Below are 10,488 nucleotides of genomic sequence, written 5' to 3'. Positions count from 1 at the left end.
GTATATATATATATATATATATATATATGCATACATAGACACATTTTTAAACTAACTTGGTCCACTTCAAGGTTTAAAAACATATTCCAGAAGTGTTTGATGATGCTCGGGTTGTCTATGTGGAGTTGACACTGTTGTGCAGTACACGGAGCAGAAGTTTAAGTTGAGTGAGAGACAGACAGGCGGGCGGGCGCACTCACCTCCACCTTGTGGTGCAATGTGACATCAGACATCATCTCTTCAAGCACACCACTCAGCTCAGTACTCACGCGTGTCCAAAGGCAGGTCGGCGTCCCTTCCGCATGTCCTCCGAGTCTGGTGGCTGCGCCTTTGGCCCAGTCATTGACTCATCTGGTCAGGCAGAAAAACAAAACAAAAGTGGAAAGTCACATACTGTAGTCCATAAAAAAAGTTGTTTCTTTTATTCTTTTTAATTTGAGTCATTATTCGTAAAGTGGCAGACTTTGACTTTCAACCCGTCCATTTTCAAACGTGCCAGCACTCGCAATGCATCTGTTTGAGCGATCCACTCGCGGCTCTCTCCCCACACCTAAAGTACAATGAGCAACCTCCTTTCGAAAAACAAATGAACAAAGTCACGGGTGCATTTGTGGGAATAGTTTTGAAACAAATCTGCCCCCCTGATGTGAAGCCATCACACTTCCACTGCTGACAGCAGCTTTGGTGTGGAAAACATACAGAATAGTATTCAAGTCAAACGCTGTTCGCGATTGCTTTCTGTTTGCTTTTTTTTTTTTTTGACAGCTGAGGTCTTTTTTGACAGCTGAGGTCTACTTGTCGGCGGCGTGCTCGTTCGCTGCCCCCTTTGCTGACGTTGTTTTTGACGATAACTTCCAGTGACTTAGGGAGTCACAACAAAATTAGAGGAGCAACGTGTCGTGATAACGCTCCCCAAACGTCTACAACAATACACTCACAGAGAAACGGCGAAGTCAGTTTATAATATTAAAATTACTCACTGAGAAGAGGGCTTGTGGACAGCGGAAAAAACTTGCTCATTGAACCAGATGTTGTACCGTTCTTGTGCTTGTACTCCTTCTTCTTCTTGGTGAATTGGATGTCTTTAGTTCATATCGCCCCATACTGTCCGGGAAACCACAAAGGCGTTTGGCAAGCAATCTGAATCTAATTTAGTCTTAGCCAAGCGTGGAAAAACACAAAACACTAAATTAGAGCAGCTAGCTTATGTTTTGTTTTGGTCACTGCTGCTGTTGCAGTTGATACTCATATTTTTGTTGTGATGCAGCATGTTTGATTGTTGTTGGTTGAAGTTTAATTTTGTTGCTTGTTTATTGTTTGGAGCCTTTTTAATTTAAATAAAATAAGTAAAAAGCCATTTCTTTGCTTGATAATTGTTGCTATTTGCAGTCAGTCGAGTGCAATATTTAGTTCACCAAGTCATTTATCAAAATGTATGCTAAATTTGTCATAAATAATTCAAAGAAATGCTAAAAGTTAAAAGAGCCGTTTGAGAACCAAAAAGAGCCGCCTTTTCACTGAGCCGATCCAAATGAACCGGATCACCGAAAAGAGCCGAAAATCCCATCACTACTTCGAGGCTGGAACATGCATGTCGACATCTGGAACCAAGTAGGCAACCAAAAAAAGCTTTATTGTGTGAATTTATATTATTATTCAAGGGTACGTTTTATATGAAAAGCAGGATATAAAGTGACAATAATTACTGTCTGAGGTGTTGCTGTAGTCTCTAATAAACACTAAATTAAAAAAACAATCCTGACAAATGTACAGCCTTTATAAAGTATATTACTTCTATCACAAAATCCAACAACAGCAGTGCTTTTCCAAATGCCCTTTTATCACAAATAACAGAGATAATGGAGATGTTTCCGTTCTTATGATTCCTCCCAGAAATACATGACTTGTAGCTCACGTTGAATTGAAGCATAAATACATGTGCAGTGACCAACTCACCTTGATTACGCAGCCTACAGTAAGAGAAGTATAGTGACATTGCAAGGGGGGTGACAAGACATTCAGAGAGTATTAGCTGAATCATTGCTGCTGTCCTAAGCGGCTGTAGACATCTTGCTCTATAGTTTGTTGTGACTTCCAGAGACAACTGGTCGCCATAACTACACTACGCATTGTGTGCGCGTTTGCACCAAGCAGGCACTGATGCAGATATTTGGCTGAGGATGTGTTGATTGCACCACACGGAACGAAATGATGCATGTACAGTATAATACAACACTCGATAAGGTTGTAAAGAAACATTTGGCATGCTTTGCGGGACAGTCGTCCTTTTCAAATGTGCATGAAGAAACGCCCGTTGATCCAGTGCGTCATTTTCATTTTACATGACAGTGTTTTGCTTATAAAGCAGGCTACACAGTGCTCGGGCTCATCCCTGCCCCTTGTGTGTCTCATCGTAAATATACACTACTCACAAAAATTTGGCATAGTGGGCTTTCCGATCAAATTTCAGGATGGATCAACCTAAAATGGACAATCACCTTCACAGGTGAACTTTGAATGGCTCAGTACTCTTCTGCACAATTTGCTGTTCACTAACGAGGAACTGAATAGCAGAATTGGGTGTTGGGACCATGAAACGACCAATTTCCTGTTTCACTGAGAGCGGGTATTTAAACAATCCTTGTGATCATGCTGTTCGCATTTGGACATCGCCGAACAATTGATCAACTGTGTCTTGCCATTATTGTGAGGCTTCAAAGAAGATGCTCTCACAGGGAAGCGGCCACTGTGCTTTGAATGTCTGCGTCATCAACTGGCTGTAACAGAGATCAAGAGCGACTGGAAGACTCACTGAAAGGTAAAGAAATGGACAACACTAGGTGGAAAAAAATTGCTGTTGTCAATTTGGTCTATGTTAGAGAATAGCACGTTATGCAAAAAAACAAAAACATTGAAGTGGGAAATTTTAGAGGTCAAATTGAGTTCACACTGTGACACCAACCCCACGTTACCCGTTAGAAACTGACATCCACCCAAAAGGGTTTGCAATTGACTAAAGATGCCACAAGGCCGCAAATGGCCTCACTAAACGAAGTTCCTCCACTCATTTCAACATAGTTGCTTGGCACGGAAAAAGTACTGAGATATTAGATATGAGTATGGTCTGAGCCTAAAAACAGTGAATCGGTTTGTTTCAGCAAATAAGTTGTGTTTTTGGACGAACACCAAGCCCTGAATATGAAAGGGTTCACCGTAGTTCATTTTAGGTACGGTAAGCCGAGTATCCGTAACATTTTGTGAGTAGTGCACGTGTGTGTGTATGCATTCATGTGCGTGTGCCACGGCTTCAAACTGTCCTGTCAGCCCCAGAACGCTTGCGCACAACCTTTTCTTCTTTCACCTGGTCCACTGCCAGAGTCTCCAGCTCTGCCTGGGGCGGGGCCAAGGGAAGGGTCCCATGGGGGATGCGGTGTGCCACCCCCACGTGAGCCCTGTACTGGCGGTCCCGAGCCGGGCTGTGACGGGGGCTGGCCGTAGCCCCCGAGGGAGTGGCGGGCGGGCGTTCCGAGGCGATAGGTGGAATGACGGCCGGTCGTTCTCGTACCACCTGCAGATCCGGAGACTCTCTCCCTGCCTGCAGGAAGGGCGTCGGGTCGGGCATAGCGTCCACGGCCTCTCGCAGGACCACCCGCTTGCCGTCCGCGCCGAGCCGGTACACCTCGGTCAGCTCGGGGTGAAGCGGCTGAGAGAGGCTCTTCCTCATACGGCGGCGCGGGGTTTCGGGTTGCCTGTCTTTGGCCGGAGGGGGCGTGGGCTTGAACGAGGTGACCGGGCTGACGTTGGGGCTCGCCTCCGAGGAGCTGCCCGCCAGAAGTTTCTTCTTGGTGGCGTGAAGCTGCGACGTGAGGTAAGCGATGGTGCTGGCTCGCTGCTCCAACTCTCCGGACAGAACGGCCAGCTTGTGGCTCTTCATTTTCAGCTCCTCCAGGTACTTCTTCTCCCGCTCCTTGATGGTGTTTTCCAGCACGAAGATCATGGCGTTCTTCTGCTCCAGGTCCCTGAGCAGCTCTGTGTTCTCCTCCTCCTTCTTCTTCAGTTCTGCCTCTAGCTCCTCGCACCTCCTTTGCAGCTCTCGGCATCGCACCTCGCCGCTGTCTGCACGAGGCACAACAACCACTTATGACAAGGACGCAAACAAGACAATAGTGACATTTTTGGTCCGTTTTGGTCAAAGGCGAAACACATCGCTGACGTCGGGCGGAATCCTCGTACCTACAAAATCGTCACTTTTCAGGGGATCCCCAAAACGGCATGTTTGTTCAACCATTGACATTGTAGTATCAAAGAGAGCAAACCATTTTCAACTCTTAAATTGGTCAGTAATCTGTAAAAAATAACTGTCGCATGTACCAATAGAATAGATCTAAGAAAAAAAAATTACCAAAATGTGACATCGGAGGTTCTGGACTAACGTCAGCGATATCCAGGGTAATCTAGTCCACCGTCTACATCAGCTGGAAGCAAAGTCAGGGCCATTCTAGCTCACCAAACATTGACAGCAGCACCAGTCCAGTAATGAATGTTTTGACATATTTAAAGTGCTGAGGACTTTTGTCGCTAAAAAAAAGCGCAATAAGAGTGGAAGCATTACATGTGTCATGTTTCTTGCTAAAATCTGGACCAAAATGACAATTGGTCTTTACTTTTAAGAACCCTGAGATGTTGCTAGCATTTCTTTTGTTGCCACCCCCTTTTAAAATAGATTGAACATTCGTGAAAAGGACGGTTTTCATTGACTTCTAATTTCAATAATTAGTCCATCAATTTGTTGTGCGGCTAATAATATGATGAGGTCCTTGAACATTTATATGGTTACTGTTCGAACAGCCTTCTGAGGGAATCCATAATTACAATGTGGCCAATGACAAAAATTAGTTTAAAACTCACGGCTGATCTTTCTGTCTTCTCAAAAAATTTCAATAACAGCGGCGCCTTTACGTTTCATGTGTTCCACGAGCAACTCAAAACACTGGTATCTCAAATCAACTTTCCCCAATTGAAATGAATGAAAATGCCATTAATTCGTTGCAGCCCAGTACATTTTCGTGTTTCAATGGCGTGGCAAGAACTCCTGTATGCAGCTGTGAGGGGAGGACTAACGATGGCGTGCCTAACCGCACGCGCATGCTTTACGGGATTATACTGCGTAATCACTTGCATGTTGCACTTCCTTGGCAGCCATACTGAGGGCTAATTCACAGCAAAATTAGACCGGGAACTCCCTGCTCCTGTCTCACATGACACAAAGAACCTCGCCCTCTGACCTTTGATGCTTTTCAACATGGCTGCGCACCCGACATGCTGCCCCGCATCAAGTCCCACTTCAGTATATAAAATTCAAATAATTAAATGAGATAGAATTATGATTACATTTATTCCAGATTTTGAAGGTGAAAATTGTACATTGAGGTGAAATGATGACATGTTTAGTAAATATTATGCAGTAGCCGTGTTATGTTTTCAGGCGTCGTGACGCTGAGCAAGCCATGCATCAGTGCTGTGACACATAATCTCATTTCCTGCACTCCGATCTCTGATGGCCCACATTGACATGATAGCGCCTCGGGTGAGGGTAAGACCTCTCATGTGTGAGCCTCTTTTGATACGCGACAAATCCGGGATGGCCGATATTAGAAAGGCAACAACATGCTGCATTAGGCTGGAGACAAATAAAGATATAGCTTAAAAGAACGAGAGCTGCATTTGGCCTGCCTCGAGCTTCCCTGGCTGTTAGGCAACTGTCCTATTAGCCAGTATCAACGCTCAAGTCGCATGATGTCACGGCCATAGCAACGTGGGGGTTGGGCACCTGGCAATGAGCAGACATTACGAATCAACAATGAGGAGTCCAACGATGCAATGATTTAGAGCTCTGCAGTCTTTTAATCCCACGTTGTAATGATCAAGGTTGAATACAGATGTAGAAATGGAGGAGCACGCTTGGTAACGGGAGCTTACCTGAAGGATCGGAGCTTCGCACAGTGAGCTCATATGTCAGGTCTGTGAAAAATACAAGAGGGTGATCATCAGACGGCTCACAGTCACATTTCAACCAGCAGCGGCTGTCATGATTACACAAGTCACTCTCTTGACTTTTTCCACGTTCTTAAACGAATATCGCCACTCAGGTCGCACAAAAGGTTACCTCTGGGTCAGTTTTAATCAAAAGGTGTTAAGCAAAGAGAGTGATGGGTACATATTTGAAGAAAGAGGTCCCAGTGGGTCTAGTATTTGCCCTTGTGTCCATCTGTAGATGCGCCACATGCACCCTTGAGTGTCGCCTTGGTGACAGAGCAGAGCCGGAGAGTCACCTGTGCATTGCTGCTGCAATCGTCGGACCTCCGCATGCAGCCCCTTCAGTGTGTTGGCGTGGTCCTGCTGGAGGAACAGCAGGTTTTTCTGTGCGCTGTGCAGTTGATTCTCCAGCGTGACGTTGGCCGATGCCATGGCTGATGACATTCACACACCCAGACACACACGCACAAAGAAAAAAAGGGGTGGAAAAATAAGTTATGTCAACAGGGATCATTTTAAGCGTTCACAGCCTTCTGCCTTTGTTAATATCTGACTGATCCCTCACAATCCACCAGCGATGGAAGCAATAATTGAAAACGAGACAACCTAGCTGACTATAAGACAGTCACATGGAAAAAAAAGCTAGTATGGCGGTAAATGAGTGTGCCTTCTTGTGCTGCATGTGCTCACTGCTTTAAACAACAAAGCTGATGAGGGAAAAGTGGTTAGGATTGCACAACTGTCCATGTTTTATGTTCTGTGTTGTGGTTATTATTTTACTTTATGTTAACTGTTTTGTTCAGCACTTCGTTACAGCTGCAGCTGTTGTGAAAGCACTATATAAATCAGGATGTTTATAATTGTATTGTATTGCATGGTGTCATTATGACATCACTGTGCAGACCAGTTCAGTGCAAGGAGTTTGTAACCTGGAAAGGTCAAATGTCTTCCAACAAATAAGACGGTTCACAACACCTCTTAGATCTCAGCTACAAACTCCCATAAGAGTCCCATAAAGAAAGTCACAGCTGGAGCCCACTGTGACACAAGATAAAAGCATTGACAATTTCATAGCCAGATGTTGGACTAGTCGAGACAATATATCGTAATGCTGATTCAGCGCTGTTAAATCGGACAGCGTGCCGATTTTCACATCTCCTCCTGTGAAGTTAAAAAGCAGGCAGCCTTGTACCCATGAAGTTGATTTGTATATGCGTGTCATAATTCAATGTAATCATCCATCCATCCACATGGTCGCAGAGCCCATACAAACAGCCATTCACATTCACATTCACACCTATTGACAATTTGGAGTCCTTAATTAAACATGTACGTTTTTGGAACGTGGGAGGTGATTTGAACCCAAGGACTCTCTACCATGATCTAACAAGCTTTTCCAAGACATGCATACATCTGATACGTTGCTTCCCACACAGCCTTGCACTCTCCGACAATGTCACTAGACTATAAATAATGTAGAGCCCTTGCCTCGACAGACACCTTTGACTGTACGGCTTAAAGAGGGAAGCATTGGGAGAACCTTCAAAACACAGACAGCAAAAAAATAAAGCATTTGCATTGGTGAGCCATCAAGGCTGCATAGATGATCCATTATTGATGAGTAATGTTGAGTCCTTCCAGTAAGGCATCGCTCTCATCCCAGCCCTTTCCTAGAATAGCTCGGATCGCCGCCCGTGTTTTTGCGAAGCCATGACCTCAGTCGGCACTAATAAGAGTCATCATGCCATCACATCAAGGTGACTCGAGATGGAGAACCGTGTAGGACAGGAAGCTTCTTGATTACCTGCACGTGCGTGATGTGGTTCGCTGTGTGGTACTAAAAGTAAAATATAGAGCAAAGTGCGACTTTACAACCCTGCTTCAGTGATTGCAATCTGAAAATAATATAGTGAAAGCATGCATTCAAGCAAAAGCAGTGGGAATCGCTCTGTTCGTAAACCTCCTTCTGTTGAATGTTCCAGATACATCATTAATAATCAATGAACTGCAGCAGCATGAAACATTAGCCACGAGCTAACATCCTCAGCATGGCACTCCCACACAGTCAGAGATGGTGCTCAGGAAGGACACAACATTAGATACTCCCATACGAGCAAACGAGATACATACTTTGATTTGCAACATCTGAGGAATTTCTACCCTTGTGATACCAAAACATTTGGAAAAGCTCTGTGCGATGCAGTGCATTTCCATTGCAAACGACAACCAACACACGTGATTCAGCTTGCTGGTGAGCTGATCACTTTAATCAGGTGTGTTGAAGTAGGGAGAGATCTAAAACAGGCAGGATATGGCTCTCGATGAACCGGAGTTCCCTACTACTGATCTAAGCTGACAACAGGTCCTGCATAAGCAAATGTTTATTCATGTTTTTAAATTTGCGTCATAAAAAAGAACATATTCAAGTAACGTTAAGATATCTGAAAAATCTACTTCAGCTCGTTCCTAACGCCCCACTGACAGGGAAAATATTTAATTCATTTTTGATCATGATATGTTTGTGCAAGTGTACCAAATGGTTATTTATGCGTGTGCGCGCGCGTGCGTGCGTTGGCATGTGGGGATGCTGCGTACTTCGCAGTGCACTTCCACTTTCAGCACCTGCATTGCGGACAGCACCCTACGCCACACAAAATGACGTTGCAGCCTGGCGGCACACAGCAGCCGGGCCACGCCATGCGTACTCCTGCCTAGGTCCAAAGCGACCACACGAGCATCTTTATCGGTACCAATTCAAAAAATACTCAAAGTTGCAGGAGAGTGGTAAACAAAAGGCCGTGCCGAGCGGCACAGCTTAACCTACATTTGCAACAGATCGCTTCCTGTTTGTTTATCAGGACACCAGCGCCGCCTACAAATGAAGCAGCCCTTAAACATTGTCTCCATTCAAAAGGGTAAAAAGATATGTCCTAATCACGTGTACGACGACTAGCCATTACTGAAAAGGAAACGGGTGCAAGGTGGTTGTGTATTATGGACGATTTGTGGCGACGAGCCCCACATGGACTTTTGGACACATACCACTATCGTTTCTTCACTGATGAAGGGCATTTCTAAAACGTTAAAAAAAAAGCCTTTCACATTGAACACATCAAAGTTGGGAACCTGTTTAGAACAATAACAATGCTGACAATAATACGTTCGCACGTACAGGGTTCATTTCAACACAACACGAAGGCGATAACGCCTTCTTTGAATGAAACAAGGCGTCCATCGAATGGGAAGCTCCCGTGTGACGCTTTGTGAGGATGTTAGCTTAGCCGGCTGGCTAACGACATGATAATAGAACACACCCCTCGTCTCCCATACATATGACGTCGTGTGGTTGCTTACCTTGCGGCTAAAACGAACCCCGGCCGTGGACTATTTGACCAAAGACGGGTAAATCGTGGTGAAACAAGACAAGCCACAGTGGCTTAAGTACGTTGCACCTCGCCGAGCATGTCGCTGATGCTGCCGAAAAGCGAGAGCGGAGAACGGCTGCGTACGTCTGGTAGTCTGGATCAGGTTCCTATCATCTCCCTAAGCGACAGCACTAAATAAAGCGATGCATCATGGGAAACCGCGAGAGACCATCTCAGGTTAAGGTATTTGAGGTCACTTTGCGATGATCTTATTGACCAAAATCAACAACACTTTAATTAGATAGCCCACATAAGTGTAGTCAGCTAAAGTGACAATTATTTCACTTGATATTGTGAGGGCTTCCGATTTGCTCTGGTTAGCGTCATTGCCATAACAACACTGTCACATGTTCAAAAGTGATGATAGCACGCCACCTAGTGGCAGTATTGGGTTTTGTAAGTAAAATCAGTGGTCGGAGTTGCCCTGACGTTTACTTAATTATGAAATGTATGTTTTAATGTCAAGCTTACGTTTCTTTATTTGCCAAATATATGATATTCCATACATAGCGCAGCATATGTAATGAAACTGTACATTTTAAAATACTCTTTGAAATGACATAAAATGGTCAATGTCTCATTAGTGTACAGTATACAGTAGTGTATAACAAATTAGAGCAATCTGATTTCCAGCCGTCCGGTGCGGAATTTGCATGGGGGTAACCCGGCTTCCTGCGACATTCCAGAAACATGTATGTTCGGTTCATTAAAGTCTCTAAAACAGTGGTCTCAAACTCAATTTATTCCAGTAAGCACTTGAGATTACTCCGGGTGTGTATGGGCCACACCATCTATTCCACAAAATAAGGATTAAATTATTCACAAAAGCAAAACTAATCTAATTTTTATCAATAACATCTCAAAACTTTATCGGTTCTTTCGAACATGAACGATAGGTGACCCGGACCTCTTTTTCATCTCTTTGCCAGGCTACTCTGCAAACTCCTCAGCAAGACAACTGTCATTGAGAAATGACGTCAGATTTCTTGAGCGCTCCAACTTCCCTCTGTGCATGAAGACATGTTCC

The 10,488-nt window shown here is 44.5% G+C and overlaps 1 protein-coding gene and 1 long non-coding RNA gene across 4 annotated transcripts in view; both read right to left on the bottom strand.

Moving 5' to 3' along the window:
- The window catches only part of LOC109511631 (uncharacterized), a 1,944-nt gene extending 928 nt beyond the window's left edge, over nucleotides 1-1,016 (bottom strand). Inside the window, exons 1-2 of one of the 2 annotated variants that reach the window (XR_002167359.1) lie at nucleotides 981-1,016; nucleotides 201-351 (exon numbers count right to left, since the gene is read on the bottom strand). This is a non-coding gene — a long non-coding RNA (uncharacterized LOC109511631). Of the gene's footprint in view, nucleotides 1-195; nucleotides 352-980 lie in introns of those variants that run through there. The other variant, XR_002167358.1, reaches the window with a different exon arrangement.
- A 596-nt stretch (nucleotides 1,017-1,612) lies between these two features.
- ccdc92 (coiled-coil domain containing 92) lies at nucleotides 1,613-9,754 on the bottom strand. Of its 2 annotated transcripts, none has more exons than XM_019862842.1 (4): nucleotides 9,391-9,754; nucleotides 6,333-6,470; nucleotides 5,980-6,021; nucleotides 1,613-4,137 (listed from the first exon to the last, which is right to left on the bottom strand). In XM_019862842.1, the coding sequence occupies exons 2-4, from the start codon at nucleotides 6,466-6,468 to the stop codon at nucleotides 3,308-3,310; spliced, it is 1,008 nt and encodes a 335-aa protein (XP_019718401.1). In that variant the 5' UTR covers nucleotides 6,469-6,470; nucleotides 9,391-9,754; the 3' UTR covers nucleotides 1,613-3,307. The 2 variants fall into 2 exon arrangements, with proteins under 2 accessions (XP_019718401.1, XP_019718402.1); XM_019862843.1 differs by having other exon boundaries at nucleotides 1,613-4,116; nucleotides 9,391-9,752.
- Nucleotides 9,755-10,488: the final 734 nt, after the last annotated feature.

The sequence above is a fragment of the Hippocampus comes genome, unplaced genomic scaffold (assembly GCF_001891065.2).
Source record: "Hippocampus comes isolate QL1 unplaced genomic scaffold, H_comes_QL1_v1.1 scaffold147, whole genome shotgun sequence".
Taxonomy (NCBI): domain Eukaryota; kingdom Metazoa; phylum Chordata; class Actinopteri; order Syngnathiformes; family Syngnathidae; genus Hippocampus; species Hippocampus comes.
The sequence above is the reverse complement of the archived record's forward strand: the minus strand, read 5'-3'. Positions and strand labels throughout refer to the sequence as shown.